Here is a 20724-nt window from a genome sequence, read left to right as displayed (position 1 = left end):
TGTCTCTGTTCTGGAAAAAACTAGTAGGTCTATTTTTAGGTATATTCCAACAGGCTCATGACTTAAGGAGTTTTTGCCTGAGCCTGACGTCCACCTGCAGGTGGACTCAGGTTATTGTCTGTGGAGATGGTGTCATAGTTGGAACTGTGTCCTCTTTTCTAAGTGGCCTTTCCTGGCCATCTGCAAACACTCCTGTAGCCTACATACACAGTATTCAGGCCAATGGCCTTGTCTTGATAGCTGGCTTCGAAGTCCAGATGGTCCTTACATCCCTTTTTCCTCTTGCTCTTCCCCCACTAGACCATAAGTTTTTTGGTCTAGATATCTTATCTATTTTGTCCACTGGTTTGCTCCAACACTCCTAGTGATGCTTGGCACATGGTATACAATAAATATTAGTGAAGAAAAGAACAGTCCAATTATGCTCCATTGAGTTAGAACAGTACTTTTCAATATTTTAAGTAACTCAGAGTTGCTCCACAGGTGCTTTATGTTTTGTTAGGGAAATAGCTGAAGCAAATGTCACAAGCATGAGATATTCTGGTATTTTATATAAGATGACTCCCTTAGTCTGATCCAAAGTGGACAGTGTGATGTCTCCTCACATCCCTGTGATTTTTGTCTCTTCTATGAGTATAGAAATGTATTATATCTGCATGTATCTGAGCTTGGACCACTGTGTGCCATGATTATCTTATCTGTATGTTGCACATCTCTTAGATATTCAAGATGCGTGGACATCAGTGGGCAGAGCTCAGATTATATTTCTTCTCAATGATGAATACAGAGAAGGCTGGTCCAACTACTGACCCTTTTTGTCTTTTATCTTTGGTCCTTACCATACACTTAATTCCTCTTGATTGCTATCTTGTTTTTGTATATTTTTTTAAATTTTTAAAATATTTTGATTTGTTTATTTTCCCTTTTATTGCTCTTGTTGTTTTTTATTGTTGTAGTTATTGTTGTTGATGATGTTGTCATTGTTGGATAGGACAGAGAGACATAGAGAGAGGAGGGGAAGACAGAGAGGGGAAGAGAAAGATACAAACCTGCAGACCTGCTTCACTGCCGGTGTAGTGACTCCCCTGCAGGTGGGGAGTTGGAAGCGCGAACCCGGATCCTTACGCCAGTCCTTGTGCTTTGCACCACGTGCACTTAACCTGCTGCGCTACTGCCTGACTCCCTTGATTGCTATCTTGAATAAAATTGTTCTAGGCAAAATAGTTAATATTTCTAGGTGTCATATATATATATAGAGAGAGAGAGAGTGAGAGAGAGAGAGAGAGGGAAAATAATCTTGTCTCAAACAGATGTAGTTTTACACATACTAAACAAATGAAAATTGACTAAGATCTGGTATTTCATAGGTCTACAGATAGGTGGAGTCAAATAAAATAAAAATAAATCTGGCAAACATTAAGAACAGGGAAGGTAGAGCTCTCCTGGTGCAACTGAAGGAAAGACAAAAGCTGGTTAAGGCAGACTTTGACAGGAGGCCTGGCGTTTAAGAGCTGCGCCTCAGGGGACTCAGAGCAGAGAAGCAGCTTAGCCGGAAAAGGAGGTTGTGTTGGCAGCCAAGAGTGGGAGGCCATGGGAATTTATAACAGTGCAAAGAGACATTGCCTGGAGGGCCTGCCAGTCTGAACTTGAACAATAGACTTAAATGGGTCTCTTCAGTGCTGGAAGAGCTGAAGAAGAGCTTGGCCCAGAGGGCCAGGCCAGAAAAACTCACGACCTTTGTAAAGGCCTGATAGTTTGTCCACTCATATAAATAGGAGTGACAGCAACTTGGACAGCATAATGCAGAGGGGTGGGTGGGGCTGTCCGAGGATAATAAATGGGCAAAACCCAGGCCCTTGGAGGCTCGCCTGAGAAGAGGTCCCTCTGACATTAGATACAGGGAGAACTCTTTGCATCAGAGCTTGAAGGAAATGTATGTAGGACCATAAGCCTCAGGACCCCTTGCCTGTGCCAGACTGGAGAACCTCAGGTAGTCGATTCCTCCTGACATTGTCTTTGTAACCGGTGCTCAACTAGGTGCACCACCACTTAGCTCCTGCCGACAGTGTCTTTGTATAGTTCACTCTGCCAGCCAGGTCCCAGAAAGCACGTCGGCTTCTGAGTCTGCTTTCTGTTTTCAGCTAGAAAGAAAAATAACTGAGTGAGGGTAGTTACAGAGCCCTTCACCTGCTATCTCGGTTTCCTTCCTTCCTTCCTTCCTTCCTTCCTTCCTTCCTTCCTTCCTTCCTTCCTTCCTTCCTTTCTTTCTCTCTTTCTCTCTTTCTCTCTTTCTTTTCTTTTTTTTTTTGCCTCCGGGGTTATTGCTGGGGCTCAGTGCCTGCACCATGAATCCACTGCTCCTGGAAACTATTTTTTCCCCTTTTGTTGTCCTTGTTGTTTATCGTTGCTGTTATCATTATTGTTGTTAGTAGTATTGTTATTGTTGTTGGATAGGACAGAGAGAAATGGAGAGAGGAGGGGAAGACGGGGGGGAAGAAAGATAGACACCTGCAGACCTGCTTCACCACCTGTGAAGCAACCCCCCTGCAGGTGGGGAGCCAGGGGGCTTGAACCGGGATCCTTAGGCCGAACCTTGTGCTTCATGTCATGTGCGCTTAACTCACTGTGCCACCACCCGGCACCCTCTCGGTTTTCCTCCATGAGTTTATGATGTGCAGAAAGCTCATCAGGGTTCAGCTGGTCCCGTCTCTCAGCCTCATCTCCGGGTGAGGAGCTGCATGAACATATTAATTTTCACAGGTAGGTTTTAAAGACCTGCACTTAGAGTTTGTCTTGAGGGGTAAAAAAAAAAAAAAAAGGTGGCTGTGTGAAACTTGAAATGTGGAAATCCAGAGAAAACCCTGGCATTCTGCTGTGGACTGTTTTCAAGGTTGGAGTTAAGGTGAGAAGCAGGCTGGGAGGTGGGTGGGTGGATAGGGGGTCTTCTCGGCAGGGGGTGGAGCATCCCAAATCAGCTCTGGTGTGGTGAGGACAGCCAGCTCAGTCAGAAGGAGCATGTTTGGCTATCTTTGCCCTGAATTACATACAAATCACTGTTCTAATAAGCCAACTGCTCATGAGAGTGTCATAAACCTCAGGTTTGCTTGGATGGAAAAAGATGAGACACCCTGCTTTGGAGTAATCTGGTATTTCCCCACTGGCCTGGAATTACAGGAAAGGTACTTGGCCAGCTCCAGGCAGACCAACCTGCTCTGGCAGGACTGCCACATCTAGAGCATGATTTTTGGATTCATTCTTGCTATGATAGTTAAATAATAATAATAATGCCAATGTTTCTTTAACTGTAGCTTCTGCCAACATTCAATGAGAACACCAATGGACAAACTGCTTTTTGCTGTCAAAATAATATGTGGCTTAAGCCTGTGGAAACAGAAAAACTTTAGATGAATTTTAGTGGTGATAATTGTAAAACCCTCTCCTTGTTGCCAGAAATGTACTGCATATCTACAGAGAAACAAACTGAGTAATTGCTACTCAGTAACTAGCAAACGCTAGAAGAAGAAGTAACTTAGATTAGGAGGTTTAGCTCATTGTTAGTTCCATAGATGTCAGTACTGTGACTTTAAAAAGGCGGGGGTCAGGCGGTAGCACAGCAGGTTAAACGCACATGGCTTAAGGATCTCAATTCAGTTCGAGCCACCAGCTGCCCACCTGCAGGGGAGTCGATTCACAAGCAGTGAAGCAGGTCTGCATGTGTCTACCTGTCTCTCCCCCTCTCTGTCTTCCCCTCCTCTCTCCATTTCTCTCTGTCCTATCCAACAACAATAACAACAACAACAATTAAAAAATAAGGGCAACAAAAGGGGGGAAGCAAAAAAAAATCTTTAAAAAAAATGAAATTTGAGATATATGGCCTTGTTTAGACCAGTGAAGGGAAATAATTATTCTCCTGCCTTATGTGATTTTCTTAATCTAAGACACCACCCTAGAGATTGTCCAGAACTCCCTTATGAAAAGTTATTAAAGAAATTAGGAATGTAAAAAGAAATCGGGAATGTTTGCTCTAACCAGAAAAGACTTGGAGGAAGGGAAATGTCCATGATAGTTGTCTGCAACTATTCAAAGAACTATCTTGTCTACAACCATACCACCTTGAACACTCCTGATCTCGTCTCATCTTAGAAGCCAAGCAGAGTCGGGCCTCCTTAATACCTGGATGGAGAAAATTACCCTGGTGAAAGAGGACAAGACATATTTGTTGTCCTTCGCTAGCACAAAAATAGAATCAGTTTGTGGGGGTGGGGGAGGGTGCGAGGAGCTAGAGCTAGCAGGTGGCTCACCCTGTAGTCAGTACAGGTTACCATGCATGAGGACGCAGGGTTGAGCCCCAGGCTACCACATCTGAGAAGCTTCATGAGAAAATGATGGAGCAATGCTTCAGTAAACCTCCTTATCTCTCTGTCTCTCTGTATTTCTTTCCCTCTAGCTAAAGGAGAGAAAAAAGTAGCCACCAAGAGCAGTGGAGTTGTGTAGGCACAGAGCTCAGTGATAACTCTGGTGGCAAAGAAAAAAGAAAAACATGGACAGTGGCAGGTGAATCCATACCCTCAGTCATTCCCTAGTGACATAGGACTCTGGAGAGGTAAGGGTCCGGGACACACAGGTGCGGTATTTACAGAAGCCAGAACTCCCACCTTCTGCACCCCATAAAGAATTTTGGCCCATATCCCCACTGGGGAATAAATGTTAGGGGAAGATGATCGAGGTGTAAGTATGACGTAGAAAGGAAGAGAAGGTAGGACCCTAGAAAAAAATGGGCAAGTAATATAAATATAGACAGAGTATTAACAGGAGCTGGGTGGTGGCGCACCAGGTTAAATGCACATATTACCAAGCACAAGGACCCTGGTGCAAACACCCGCTCCCCACCTGCAGGAGGTCCGCTTCACAAGTAGTGGTGCAGGGCTGCAGGTGTCTGCCTTGCTCTCCCATCTCTGGCTCCACTCCCCCTCTCAATTTCTCTTAATTTTTTCTAAAAAAAAAAAAAGTAGAAGGAAGGGAAAAAAAGGAAAAATGGCCACCAGGAACCATGGATTCAGAGTGTCTCCACTGAGCCCTGATAACCCTGATGGCATTTTTAAAATAACAATAAAATTAAAAAAATGGAATTAATGCTTAACCCATATCTGTGACCTTGGGAGAAGTACTACAGTTTCCAGTGGAGGGAATAGAGACACAGAACTTGGCATGGTGGAAAGGGTGTGGAATTAGGTCCGTTATCTCATAATTTTGTAAATCAATATTAAATCATCAATAGAAGCAAAAAAAAAAAAAGGGAGAAAGAGTTCGACTCAAAATGATGATGAGATGTCTAATAGAGATATCTGAAAAGGAAGACAGCCGTCATCCTTGGAGGCAGCAGGTCCTTCCATGCTGGCTGCATTCACACAGTGGTCGGGAAGCCGTTATGTCTAGGCGGGCTGTGAAAGTGACCACCCAGAGGTAGCTGAGAAGGTGACTCCTGAATTCTCATTGAGCAGCCAGCAAAGTGCCTGTGGTTGAGTGTACTCATGGCTTATTATATATTGCTGGTGTCAAGGGGTGCACGGGGGTAACCCTACTTCAGCTTTATGGAAGCATTCTAACTGGGTTCACATGCTGTTACTATGGGCTTCCATAGTCCCATGAAAGAAAAGGACAGACCTCATTGCAAAGCCAGATTTGGCTTTCAGAGTTAAACTGAAGTTATCTCTGAGTACCATTAAAAAAGGAGATGTCAAAATTAAAAACCATTGTTAAAATTAATCAAAGATTTAGAAAGGTGGAATGAACTCCAGAGATGGAAATTACTGATTTAAACAATTGTTCTCACATTTTAAACTACATAATGAGCTAAAAATTATGAAGCCTCCGAGTATAGCTGTAAGGGTAGTCTTAAACCAAAGTCAGAATGAAATGTTTTAGCTTTCAAAACTCAAAAGCAGAACAATTACTCCCTACAAAATGGTATAGGAAGAGGTTTCTGACCCCTGCTAATTGTTTTATTATTCTTCAGAGGGGCATACTGGCAGTACTTCCTAGGGTTTTCAGTAATTACACTCCATTCAATATCTGAAGAATTACAATAATTCTACATGAAATATACTTGTGCCCTTCGGATGCAAAGCCTTTAGAGAAGTGAAAAAACAACTTAAAGTAAATTAGCAGGAAAATTATCATAGTTACTGTTTATTTCAGGGCTCCATATATCAGAGGCTAATTATACATTGTATGCTACACTTTCTTGGCGGTATTTGTGATATATTTCTCATGCTGCTCAACAGACATGCTGGTTTTCTGGATCCTTTATAAAAGTGAAGTTCGGACTTTGACGATTGCCTCTTTGTGTAGGAGAAATTATCCAATGCAGACACATGTCACTTAATGCTTGCCAGATTCTTTGAAGCGGTAGTATTCTGTGAAGTATTATGAATGCTTTCATATATGTATTTGTAAAGCTCGGTATCTTCTACCACCTTTCTCCTGCCAAAAGAGTTTTTTTTTTTTAAACAACACATAAGCTTTCTAGAAGTCATTTTCTTCTTTTTTTTTTTTAAAGAGTTCTCCAGGAACCCCTTATTTCTTTTTTTTTAATATTTATTTTATTTATTTATTCCCTTTTGTTGCCCTTGTTGTTTTATTGTTGTAGTTATTATTGTTGTTGTCGTTGTTGGATAGGACAGAGAGAAATGGAGAGAGGAGGGGAAGACAGAGAGGAGGAGAGAAAGACAGACACCTGCAGACCTGCTTCACCACCTGTGAAACGACTTCCCTGCAGGTGGGGAGCCGGGGTTCGAACCGGGATCCTTATGCCGGCCCTTGTGCTTTGCGCCACCTGCGCTTAACCCGCTGCACTACAGCCTGACTCCCTAGAAGTCATTTTCTATGCTTTGTCCAGGTATGAGTCTGTACGAATAAAGCAAGGGTTGGAATTACATAGTCAGTGAGCAATTATAGTTCATTACCTAGCTGGTGTCTACAGTTGTCTACTAGGGTTAGTGTTAAATCTACCATCTCTGTGAGACCTCTGTTTGAAGTCTGAACAGTGAAGGTTACCTGAGATCCTACTCAGAGATCGGGAGTCCCAGATATTGTCAGAATACCTTTAGCGAGATGGTATATCTCACAGCTAAGAAATGGTGCCTATGCCTATATTTACATAATCTGTTTATTAGTTTTTTTTCTCCTATCTTTGTTTGCATTTAATGATGGTAGTGGTCCAGGAGGTGGTGCAGTCATAAAGCATTGAATTCTTAAGCATGAGGTCCTGAGTTCAATCCCCGGCAGCCCACGTACCAGAGTAATGTCTGGTGCTTTCTCTCGCCTCCATTCTTTCTCATTAATAAATAAATAAATTCTAAAAAATATAAAATATATAAAATAATTATGGTGGGGTATAGTATAGAAGAGTCCCTTAAAAACTCTCAATGACAACCAAAGCTTTACCGAAAAATTAAGATGACTTAAAATGAACAAAATCTTAAAAAACTATCATAAAGTGCAAATGGCATGTAACATAGTTACAGTACGTTGTGAACATTTCAAAATATGTCTGCATGGTGTGACTTCAACTAAAAAAACACTTGTATGTATATATTTTAAATATTGGGGAAAGTAGTGAAATATCAGTGAAGTACTATAGGAAGCGGCATGCTGAACGTTTTCTTTGCTCTGAGTATTTCCTAATTTTACAGAATGTGCGTGTGCTAGTGTTATAAAAAAAAAGACTAAGAAGGAAGGAAAGAATTAAACAATTAAGATTAACATTACAACATACTCTTGATGGGAAATTAGAAAGTTCTATGATGCACAGTATGTTAGAAAAATGTACAGCTTAAATATTCTGTGACTGTTCAGTCAGTATAACCTAAGACTTCACTAATGGGTGCAATTTACTGTGAGGAATTTGACAAGCTCACCCTTGTCCAAGTCTAAGATAGTTTCCAGTTCTCTCTTCGATTTCACAGTGACCTCAAGAATGCATGGTGAGAAATAGACCTAAAAAAGTAAGGTAGTCTCAAAGACAATAATTGCAAACAATTAGACTTGAATTATGCCATTCATATTTGTTTTGGGGGAGGGGGAATGCCCTGTCTGTGTGAGTATGGGTACCTGTTTAGTTAATTAAACAGATCATATATCAGCCAGTTGCTCCTAGGTAGGCATTTTGGAACAGCCTACTTTTCATGGTGCCATGGATTACTGGAATAAATACTTGTTTTCTTTTTTGGATTGCTCACCAAGCTAACTTTCCTATTATTCTCTCTTGTTCTTTTTTTCTTTTTTAGCGCATGATTGCAAACACTGCCAGAACAGTAAGATACTGCAGGAGCCAGCCCTTCAGTAAGTTAAATGTCGCTGCATGCTGCAATATGGGTCTGGGTGACTAAGTCCTTTTTAATGAGGCTACTGTGAGACTCTGGGATTCTGGACAGTATTTTACTGTGTCAAAGACAATTTGCACCAGGAATTCTTTGGGATAAAGGCCTTGAACTTTTTTTCTTGCTGTAAAACTATAAAATATTTACATTGTCTTGGTCCGGGAGGTGGCATAGTGGGTAAAGCATTGAATTCTCAACCATGAGGTCCTAAGTTCGATCCCCGGCAGCACATGTACTAGTGTGATGCCTGGTTCTTTCTCTCCTCTTATCTTTCTCATGAATAAATAAATTATTTAATATATATTTACAAAAAATTTGCATTGTCATAAATCTAGAAAACAACCTTAAGAATATTTTAATGAATGAATTTAAAGAAAATTAATGTCCTTTTTCCAGTGTGACTGAGGAATGATTGTCAACAAATTCTGCCTCAAACTCTCTCGGCTACTTGATGTTAAGAAATGTACACCAACTCTTACAACTCATTTCTGTGGTTTATAAACTGGGAAAGATATATATATATATATATATATATATATATATATATAGTCTCTTGGGATGTTGTGAGAATGAATTATGTGTGTAGTACATTTATAAAAGTCCCCATAATAAGAATTCATATTATATGCTTAGTATTCACAGGTGAAAATATGGTATTCCTCTTAAATCTGAGCACACCACACAATAACTGGTAGCATGCAATGCTTTAGTATAAAGTGATTGTACTAATGAATAGCAATTTTTATTATTTTAAGAGTAAAGTTGCATCATCACTCCAAGTCATTATGCCAAACCAGTACTACTGTCTCCTCTGATCTGGGACTTTGAGTGGAGAATGAAGATCTGGTTTCATCAAGTGGGTGGGGGGTGGAAATGAAGGAGTGGCACTTGTAAATTTTTTTTTGCTAACTTCATTGTATGAGTCATCTAAAGACATTTGGCTCCTTAGGTCAACATGCTAAGTTGACAGGGACATGATTATGAGGCTACCAGTACTAACTCTATTATAAACTCTGTACCAAGAGATGGCAAGATTCTTGTATTAATCAGAACTGTTTCTGTTCTTCCTACCATAGCACTGTCCCAAAGCAAGGGTTTGCTAACATGAGATGCCAGAACCACTAAATGTTCATTTATTTTAATGGGTAGTGGTTAGATCTAGGGGAAAAAATAATAATACTGGCTTGGGGAGCAACTAGATCTTTAAAAATGTGATTTAAATTATTATGCTCTTTCTTCTTTCAAAAGTGAACATGGTCTTGCATGTTATCAACCATTCCTTTATGGATTCTTCAAGGAATAAGTAGTCTGTATTTTCTTCTAGTAATATTCTACACTATAAAGATATGGTTGAGGGGCCGGGTGGTGGCGCACCTGGTTGAGCATACATGTTACAATGCACAAGGACCTGGGTTCAAGCCCCCAGTCCCCACCTGCAGGGGGAAAGCTTCACGAATAGTGAAGCTGGGCTACAGATCCATCTCTCTGTCTCTCTCCCTCTCTATCCTTCCCTTCCCTCTCAATTTCTGGTTGTCTCTATCCAATAAATAAAGATAATAAAAAAAGACACGCTTGATCATAAGGTAGTGAATATGAGAATTCATAAGTAATATCACAGGGTTATAATCTATGATCTGTAGCCCTTCAGAGGGAATCCAGGAAATTAATAAAATTACAGATAGAAAGTTATGTTCCTGAAAAGGTTTGTAGCTTTGATAAGATTCTCAGTGAGGTCCAAAAACCAAAGGACCATCATAGAGTAAACATTCTTCCGTAAGTCAGTCTCTTTTTGTGTCAGACTTCTTTGAAAGATTCTCCCACAGCTTCTCCTCAAGAAGTTGGGGTGGGGGAAGGGACCAGTAAATTTTAAAAAAAAAACAAAAAAACAACTCCACAACATTTTTTTTGGAGTTATCAGTAACTACTGGTAAACAACAGCTGCTCAGCTCTGAAGTCAACAATCTATAGATAAAGCTATAGGAATAGATTCATAAACATTGTGGGAATATGTACAATGTAATTACAGTATATTGTACATGTAGAGTACACTGCCAGTAAGAAGCAAGGAAATTAAACACTGTGGTATTATTTATATGTGATAATTATACTGATGAGTTTCTTCTCAGAGCAGGCAGGGGCCTTTGTGTCTTTGCTCTGCTTTTCTGTGTTCAGACCTGCAACATTCCCCTCCACCCCTTATGCAGATGGTATTCTAATTGTCTTCGTGAGTAGTGTATGGATCTAAGAAGAGTTATGGGCTGCAGAAAACTGTGTGCTATGGCAGAAAGAGCACTGACCGAGAATCCAGACTTGGCTACTCCCTATGTCTTGCTTGACAAGAGCTTCCTACTACCAGTCTGTGGGACAGAGGCCTCCCATACACTCCAGTAGAGGTTTAGACTCTAAATAGAACATTCTTTTGTTTGTTTTAAAATAAAGTCACCATCTTTAAACTTGGAGAATTCCCAGGGAAAAATTCTGGTTCTTTTGACCTGATAACAGCTACATGCTGGAGCTGAGATGAGAGGTCATTTTCCATGACACTTGTGTATCTTTTGTTGTTGTTGTTGTTGTTGTTGTTGTTGTTATTGGATAGAAACAGAGTGAAACTGAGAGGAGGGGGAGATAAAAAGAGAGAGAGAGACCTGCAGCCCTGTTTCACCACTTGAGAAGCTGTCCCCTTGCAGGTGGGGACCAGGGGCTTGAACCTGGGTCCTTGTGACTGTAGAGTGCATGCTTAGCCACTGCTGCATGTTTAACACACTGCTGTCAACTTTAGTCTTCCTTATTTGTGGATAGTCCCTGCATATGAATGTGTGGATTTCATTCCTCCTTCAGTTTGCTTTTAGAAAAAGAAGTTAACCTCCAATAGCTCTGTTGTTCACATGCTTGAAGGGTGGACCAGAACAGGACAGTAAGCTGTGACTTCAGAGCAAGCAGCAACATCAAGCAAAGGTTTAGCTGAAATCACTTCAGCTCAGCAGTTAGGCTGTGTTTTGTTTGTTGTTTAACAAAGTCTAGAATCTGTACAGTAATGTATATTATATGCAAACATCAAGAGGCATTGGGTTTTATAGTTCCATTGACTTGTTGCAGGTCATCTCAGGTTGTAGGTGCTTGAAGAGCTCATGAAAACTATGTCTTGGGGAGTCGGGCTGTAGCGTAGCGGGTTAAGCGCAGGTGGCACAAAGCACAAAGACCGGCATAAGGATCCCGGTTCAAACCCCGGCTCCCCACCTGCAGGGGAGTCGCTTCACAGGTGAAGCAGGTCTGCAGGTGTCTATCTTTCTCTCCTCCTCTCTGTCTTCCCCTCCTCTCTCCATTTCTCTCTGTCCTATCCAACAACAACAGCAATAATAACTACAACAATAAAACAAGGGCAACAAAAAGGGAATAAATAAAATAAATATTTAAAAAAAAAAGAAAAGAAAAAAGAAAAAAAACTTAAAAAAGAAGACTATGTCTTTTACCATTTATTTCTTAAAGGGGTTAAAGATCTGAGTGTGAGACCCAAAGGGGCAGTGATCAGAGTATAAGGGCAGAGATCAAACTCAGAGATACAGGGAAGGTGATAAAAGAAAAAATTTAAACGTGTGGCCATGGTCTCGTAAAACGGTGCTTTCACTTTTATTTGGTGTCATTTTTTGTTTGTTTGTTTTAAATAACATGTATTGCAAAGGCAAATGACCAAAATAGGTGAATCCATAGAAGAAAATGGCAAAAGGAAAGAGATGGTTCACCCAAATGGGAAGATTTTAATGAATATGTTTAGTGAAATGCTCTGGATGAAACCTAAGGCTCTACAAATGTATTCAGTAGAGAAACTGTAGCTCTAGCTTAGATGCATACACATCATATATTCTATCTATCTGTTTATGTATTTATTTTCCAGAGCACTGCTCAGCTCTGGCTTACGGTGCTGCTGGAAACTGAACCTGAGACTCTTGGTGCCTCAGGCATGAAAGCTTTTTGCATAGCCACTATGCCATCTCCTCAGCTTTCTCGTGTGCATACATTATGCAATGCCAACTCTGTCCTTTTCTCTTTAAACAGATCTTGATGCAGCTCAAGCTAATAAAAACCATCAGGATGTCCGGAGTTATGTTCGGCAATTAAATGTGATTGACAACCAGAGAACTTTATCACAGATGTCACATAGATTAGAGCCTCGCCGACCGTAGCTACTTAAAGTGCCAAAACAATGGTTTGTCTCCAGTCCACAACCTTTCAAAAATGCCATTTCTGCTACTACTGACTGTATTGTTACTAGAGAATTCTTTAAGGCAAGCAAAACACATCCTGAGACATCTTAGGGCAGCATTCAGCTTACCAGCATCATGACAAGAAAAGAAATTACAGTATTCGACTTGCGTCAAGCTTAAACTCTAGTTTAGGAATGCCCACTTTGCAGTCAACCTATTTTCACTTTCTATTTGTGCCATCTCCTTTGCTGAAACATCAGATAAGGTCCACAGAAGAGTGTGGCAGTGCCATTGTCAAGAGAAATAGCAAGTCCCTGACATTTTTCCAAAGAGTAATTGCTACAAGTGGGATTTGTTTGGATACATCAGTAGAGATACAGTTTCATTTGTTTTTTTTAATTTTTTTAAATTTTTTAAAATATTTATTTATTTTCCTTTTTTTTTTTTTGCCTCTAGGGTATTGCTGGGGCTTGGTGCCTGTACCACGAATCCACTGCTCCTGGAGGCCTTTTTTTTTCCTTTTTTTTTTTTTTTTTTTGGTCACCCTGGTTGTTTTACCATTGTTGTGGTTATTATTATAATGTGGTTGTTATTGATGTCATTGTTGTTGGATAGGACAGAGAGAAATGGAGAGAGGAAGGGAAGACAGAGAGGGGGAGAGAAAGACAGACACCTGCAGACCTGCTTCACCACCTGTGAAGCGACTCCCCTGCAGGTGGGGAGCCGGGGGCTTGAACCGGGATCCTTTCACTGGTCCTTACGCTTTGCGCCACGTGCGTTTAACCCACTGCACTACTGCCCAACCCCCTTATTTTCCCTTTTGTTGCCCTTGTTTTTTATTGTTGTTGTAGTCATTGTTATTGTTGTTATTGATGTCTTTGTTGTTGGATGAGACAGAAATGGAGAGAGAAGGGGAATACAGGAAGGGGGAGAGAAAGAGAGATACCTGCAGACCTGCTTCACCACCTGTGAAGTGACTCCCCTGCCAGGGGCTCGAACCAGGATCCTTACTCCGGTCCTTGCACTTCGCGCCATGACAGTTTCATAATTTTTAACTCAGCATCTTTAGATTGAAAGGTTGGGGTCTGAGGAAGGTGTTTAAGAATCCACTTAAATCCAAACTCTAGGCTTCATTCTTCCGTCTTCATAGTCTTAAACCTCTCAAGGAATTGAACCTGACCACATTATTATAAAGTAATGTGGCTATCAGGGAGGCTTGGTCTGTGATTTCAGAATGATATATAAAATAATATTTATGTTTACAATGTAACTTTTTAAACTTACAAATCAGGATTACTTACATAAGAATTCCACTAAGAAGCTCCAAGGTCCTTAAAATTGCCAGCATTAAGAAAAAAAAAATTCAAAAGAGCACAAACATGCACAAAACATTTTTCAAAGTTAAAATATTTTCCTGGGCATTAAAATCTTTGCTATTGGCTAACTATTGTTACTGATTGGAAAAAAAAACACATTTTCTGGACTTAAATGTTATTACAAACATCTTAATTATCAGCAATTGTTTTGCACTTTCAAATAGTTTGTAAATAGTTGATTCAATCAATGGTATAGAGTTATTTATTTGCTGCATAATAGACCTTGTGCCAAATAATTACTTTTTATTTATTTTATCTAGTATATAATTTTGGAATACAGTTTTCTTTCTGTTTTCCTAACTAGGGTATCTTTAATGTGTAGGAAATGTATGTATATATTATCTCCTGTAAATAATATCTAGTCTCTTCATTAAATTTTATTGTTGACAAGAAATAGTTGTGCTGTTGTCAATTCCTATAATATGAGAAAGTTCTAGTTTTTTTTTTTTTAAACTGAAATAAAATTTGCACACCACAAAATTTGTCCTTATTTGCTTGTTTATTTTAACCAGAGCACAGCTCAGCTCTAGCTTATGATGGTGCAGGGTATTAAGACTGGGCTTTTGGAGCCTCAGGCATGAAAGTCTCTTTGTTATCTCCCCCGTCCAAAAAAAAATCTGTCAATTTTTTTTTTTTAGTCTATTCACTAATTATACAGCCATTGAGACTAATTCCAGAACAGTTCCCTCATCTTTAAAAGAGGCCATTTCTCATTTTCTTTTGTTTTTTTTCATCTCTATCTCCCCAGCCCTGTTTTTTTTTTAATTTATTTTTTATTTAAGAAAGGATAAATTAACAAAACCATAGGGTAGGAGGGGTACAACTCCACACAATTCCCACCACCCAATCTCCATATCCCATCCCCTCCCCTGATAGCCTTGCCATTCTCTATCCCTCTGGGAGCATGGACCCAGGGTCATTGAGGGTTGCAGAAGGTGGAAGGTCTGGCTTCTGTAATTGCTTCCTTGCTGAACATGGACATTGACTGGTCGGTCCATACTCCCAGTCTGCCTCTCTCTTTCCCTAGTAGGGTGGGTCTCTGGGGAAGCGGAGCTCCAGGACACATTGCTTGGGTCTTCTCTCATTTTCTTTTGTACCCAGTTCCTAGAAATCACAAATCTACTTTCTGTCTCTGTGGATTTCTTTATTCTTGATGCCTCGTCAAAAGGTAAAGAGGGCTGGCAAAGTAGTTCCCTTGCATAATATGCTGTTCTGCTGGGTTGAAGCCCCTCACAGCATTTAAGGAAGGGCCAGTGCTGTGGTCTCTTTCACTCTCTGCTTTTCTGCCTCTGTCTCTATATAAATTAAATAAATGTATTAACTAATTTGGGGGGCTTTTATGTGTGGTTTCTCTCACTTAGCAAATTTATTATTATTATTATTATTGTTGTTGTTATTATTATTATTTGATAGAGATGGAGAGGAGAGACAGTTTGAATTGGGAGTGGATCAGAGAGACCTGTAGCCCTACTTCATCACTCATAAAGCTTTCCCCCTGGGACTTGAACCCAGGTCCTTGCACACTGTAATGTTGCAGCAGAATATATGGAAACAATGGCAACTGTACCAGGCCCCTTCAAGCCTCCCATAAACCCTAAGCCCACACCCCTCTTCATCCTGGTGTTTGTAAAAAGTCCTGGCAGATTGAAAGCCAGCTTCTGCTGACTGTAAAAAGCCATGACAGCCTTTGACCTCTATGACCTCGCCCAGCTCTTAGTCCTTGTATGCATAATTGTGAATCATTTTTTGTCAACTTTTCTTTATCTATAAAAGGGAAATCTTAAAGCACATCAGGGCCCAAAAGCTTTTTGGCATTAGCCAGTTGTGGGTCCAGCACGGCAAAAATAAAAACTGTTTTCTAGTGACCCCAAGGTGTTGTGACTTTGTTTACCAATTCCCAGTTTCACAATGTGTGTGCTTAAGCAGGCAGGCCACCACCTGACCCCTTAACAAAAACTTTTTTTTTTTGCCTCCAGGGTTATCACTGGTGCTTGGTATCTGCACTACGAATCCACTGCTCCTGGCGTCATTTTTTTCCATTGTTGTTGCTGCTATTATTGTTGTTGTTGGATAGGACAGAGAGATTGAGAGGGGAGTGAAGGAGAAGACAGAGAGGAGGAGAGATGGATAGACACCTAGACACCTACAGACCTGCTTCACCACTTGTGAAGTGACGTGCGTGGGCGGGGGGAACGGCAACGACTTAAACCTGGATCCTTGTGTCCTTGCGCTTCACACACGCTTAACGCAGTGTACTACTGCCCGACCACCACCCCCTCCAGCAAAATACTTTTTAAGGCTCACCCATGTTATCTCATGTATCAGTACTTCATTCCTTTGTGTTACTGAATAATAATACTCCCTTGTTTTCATATGCTACATGTTTGGGGCCCCATCACTAGCTGAGGTGACTGTTAACAGATATTGCTGCTCTGATGAGACCCTGAATTTGAGAGCTGCCATGTATGGGGCTTCATGCCATTTCTCAGTGATTAAGACTTGTAGTAAATACTTGATGAAGCAATTGCCAAAATTCTTGAGATATTCCTAACATGTTTCTACTTTTTACGGTTAGCACTCTTCTGAGTGTGTTCCAGACTCTTCCAAGTGTGTTCCAGACACAGGAACATGATGCACATACAAAGCAGAGCAGTAAAAACCACAGTAGTGTTTTCAAACACACTTGAGACCCATTGCATAATATACCTCATTCTCAAAAGATTTCCAGTGTTCATTAATATATTAAAGACAGAGAAGTTTTGCTATAAAAGTTCTTTTAACAGTCTGCGGCCCATGTCCTCTATGAGAAATGCTAACATAGGCAAATGCCTTTCTATGTTCAATTTTATAGTTTAGGGTCACCAGGAACAAGGGTGTTGATTATGAAGCATTATGCTTCTTATCCAGAGTCCAGCACAATAGCTGGAGTTTAGTAGAGAATAACAGAAGAAGAAAAAAGTCCTTGATTTTCTTGGATGTTCAGCATTTTACAATCCATCTCATAGACCTCAATGTCAGCTGCAGTACTTTCACCATCATGCAGTTTGCCTTCACTAGATAATTTAAAGATGACAAACACCAGTAACAACCTATCCCCAGGGCATCCTTGCTTTTGATTTACTCTTCTTTCCTCTTACTTTACTTAAGAGCTGGTGGTCTCTGTCTGAATAGCTGACAGCTCCCCACCCCCATCCACAGTGACTGACCCTTTGTGACCTACTTCCTTATTCAAAATTAATACATAACATATTCTCCTATGTATGTCCCCCGTTGGCCTTGCAAATGAGAATGAGGATTGCTGCTCTTATTAAAGGTAAGAAAATTTTTTATTATGTCTGGCTTCCTTGAGAATGCATGAACTCCATTATTCAAGGTAGCAATGGCAAAAGTAAAAGAATCCACACTCTGAAAATGGAAGTAGTAGCCAGGCAACTCTTCCTGAAGCAAGAGTTACAGTTAATATTTTAAAACTTGCAAACAAGCCAAAAGAAAATGAGATCCCTACAGGGTCACAAGAAGGATAATGAGGTTTTTCTGGAAGATGTGAAAAAGTAAAAGGAATGTTTTCACCAAAAGTGCCTGCAGAAAATTATACATTTAAGTGTTTAACATACCTGCTCAGCAAGGTCACTGGCACAGTGTATAGGGAGTGAGCTTTTCCAGCAAGTTTTGAATACCATGCAGGTTAAATAGATTTCTCCTGCATTCAATAGCACTTCCTCTTAAATGTGAATGCAGATCAACTACCCATTGAACAGTCATTGAGTGAGAAAAGTAAAAGAAGTGTCATTCTAGTTTCAAATTATGCTTATAATTTAAAAAAAATCAGCGCGGAGTACACAGTATGGTAAAAATGAGCCTTTACTTTGAATAGCTTTCCTTTTCCTGCCAACCTGAAATTTATTACATCTCTTGCTGTGTTATAATCTTGATTTTTCTCTAGTTGTCCTACATGGAGAAGTGTGTGGTAACACAAGAGCAGGTGACAGCATTCATGACCTGCAAACTAAAGAAGACACTTCTGTGCTCTAGCTCTTTCACTCATTCATTCATCTGATTTTTAATTAAATAATGGGTGAGAGGCTTACAGAGTGACAGGTACCCTAAGCTGGGGGGGGACACTGTTGACAAAAATAAATGGTGACAAAAAATAGAAGGTGCCTATTCTAGAGCTTGTATAGTGGAGGAGGCAAAAATCAAACAATGACACCAATGCTGATATTTATTTTTAATTATAGAGCATGGTGCCACAATAGCATGCAATAGGGAATCTGACCTGAGGTGAGGAACTGTTTCCTGTGGAAGTGACATTCGACCTGAATTCTAAAGGATTAACATACTAACTGGACAGCAAGAAGAATATGCTCTAGGACATAAGCCTAAGCAGAATGAAGGAGAGGTAGTTCAGTGTGGCCCCAAAGAGAACAAGGTAAGCATGATGGGAGATGTGCTGGAAACTTGATGTAAGTTCTGAGCATACAAGGCCTGGGCGAGCCTTTTCAAAAAACTTCTTCCAAGTGCTGGTGGCACTTTCTAATGGCACCCCTCAGAGGGCAGTGCCGCTGCTTTATGTTACCACACTATAGTTGACACAGGGTATCATTTCTAATTTCTTTTTTTCAATATTTATTTATTCTCTTTTGTTGCCCTTGTTGTTTTATTGTTGTAGTTATTATTGTGGCTGTTATTGATGTTGTCGTTGTTGGATAGGACAGAGAGAAATGGAGAGGGGAGGGTGTTGTTATAACCGGGCTGGCTTCACAGGCGGGTAACAGAGACGACCAGAGACACACGGCTGAACTGAGAACGCAGTTTAATCTTTATTCACAGCGGGCAAACATGTGCTCTCCTGTCTTTCTGCTCCGCGGCAGAGAGGGACTCCCCAAACTAATCAGCACACAGATCTGTCCTGAATCCTTCTCCTCCCACAGCTGCGGCCAGAACTCTGGAACTAGGTAGCATAGGGGGCTGGGAGAAAGAGAGGCGCAAAACTAGCAGGGGCTAAACCACATCTCCCAGAGGGGGGAGAGCGAGACCAAACCAATGTGAAGCATAGCAACAGGAGGGGAAGACAGAGAGGGGAAGAGAAAGATAGACATCTGCAGACCTGCTTCACTGCTCCTAAAGCAACTTCCCTGCAGGTGGGGAGCTGGGGCTCCAACCCGAATCCTTATGCTGGTCCTTGCACTTTGCTCCACGTGCGCTTGACCCGTTGCGCTACCACCGCCTCCCTTATTTCTTTCTTTCTTTTTTTTAAATATTTATTTATTTATTCCCTTTTGTTGCCCTTGTTTTATTGTTGTAGTTATTATTGTTGTTGATGTTGTCATTGTTGGATAGGACAGAGAGAAATGGGGAAAGGAGAGGAGACAGAGGGAGAGAGAAAGATAGACACCTGCAGACCTGCTTCACCGCCTGTGAAGCAACTCCCCTGCAGGTGGGGAGGTGGGAGCTTGAACCGGGATCCTTAGGCCGGTTGTTTACCTGCACTTAACCCGCTGGACTCCCTCTACTCCCTCATTTCTAATTTCTTAATCACTGTACTATGCAGGCTTCAAGATCAAGCAGAGGGAATTATGGGGGAAAGGAAAAAAGGGGGTGGGGATTGTAGATACTGGCAACTCAAAAAACAGTAGCAGACCCAGCTAGCTATACCAAGTCAAATACCACCCTTCTTTCTGAATTAGTCCACACTTTTTTTTTCTTTATTGGGGGGATTAATGGTTTGCAGTGGACAGCAAAATTCAGTAGTTGGTACATGGGTAACATTTCTCAGTTTTCCACATAACACTCTAACCGCCCCCTACACACACACCTAGGTCCTCCTCTGCCGTCATGTTTCAGGACCTGAACACCCCCGCCCCTGCCCCGCTGCACCCGACCTGAGCCCTGTACTTTGGTGCAATACACCAACTTCAGTCCATGTTCTGCTTTGTGCTTTCCCTGATGTTCTTATTTTTCACCTTCTTTCTATGAGTGGGATCATCCCATATTCACCCTTCTCTTTCGTGTTTATTTCACTTAACATAACTCCTTCAACTAAGACACAGGCTTGTATTATCTGAAGAGAAACATGAATGAGTTACTTTTTAATCTTTTTGTTGTTGTTGTTATAAAACAGAACTATGTGGCAAAATAAGATCTGCTCTACTAACCCTTTCTGAATCTACAGCTCATTGGTGTGAAATATATTCACAGTATTATGCAACCATCTGCATTGACTCCAAAGTTTCTCATTAATCCAAATGAAATTTAACCTATTGCACAATAAGTCCCCACTTCCTCTTCCCTCCAGACCCTTGTAAGACATGATTCCGCTTTCTATCTCCATGAATCAAGAGGTTACTTCATAAGTGGAGTCATACAATATTTGTTCTTCTGTATCTGCCTTGTTTACTTAGCATAATGTTTTCAGGGCTTATCCATGTTATAGCATACATCAGAATGTTCTTCTTTAAGGCTGAAAGGCATTCCATTGTATGTACGTGCCACATTTTGTTTATCCATTAGCCTATCAGAAGACATTTGGTTTGTTTCTATTTTTTGGCATCATGGATAATGCTACTATGAACAATAGTGTACAGCTGTTTGCTCCAAGTCCCAGCTATGAATCTACAGGTATGTACCCAAAAGTTGAATTGCTGAATTATATGGTCACTCTATGTTTACTTTGTTTTTTTTAATAAATTGTCAGTTTTCCATAGTCACTACACCATCTCATGTGCTATCTTTGATATAGCCACTACTAACCATGTCATCTCTTTG

General features: G+C 40.7%; 1 protein-coding gene across 2 annotated transcripts in view; it reads left to right on the top strand.

The window, feature by feature from the left end:
* RAPGEF4 (Rap guanine nucleotide exchange factor 4) overlaps positions 1–14439 on the top strand; it is a 375319-nt gene extending 360880 nt beyond the window's left edge. For both annotated transcript variants that reach the window (XM_060177704.1, XM_060177705.1), the window contains 2 exons: positions 8289–8343; positions 12435–14439. In XM_060177704.1, the coding sequence (XP_060033687.1) occupies positions 8289–8343; positions 12435–12562 (183 nt within the window). In that variant the 3' untranslated portion in view covers positions 12563–14439. The remainder of the gene's footprint in view (positions 1–8288; positions 8344–12434) is intronic.
* Positions 14440–20724: the final 6285 nt, after the last annotated feature.

The sequence above is a fragment of the Erinaceus europaeus genome, chromosome 18, assembly GCF_950295315.1.
Source record: "Erinaceus europaeus chromosome 18, mEriEur2.1, whole genome shotgun sequence".
NCBI lineage: Eukaryota > Metazoa > Chordata > Mammalia > Eulipotyphla > Erinaceidae > Erinaceus > Erinaceus europaeus.
This window is presented reverse-complemented; position numbering and strand designations above follow the sequence as displayed.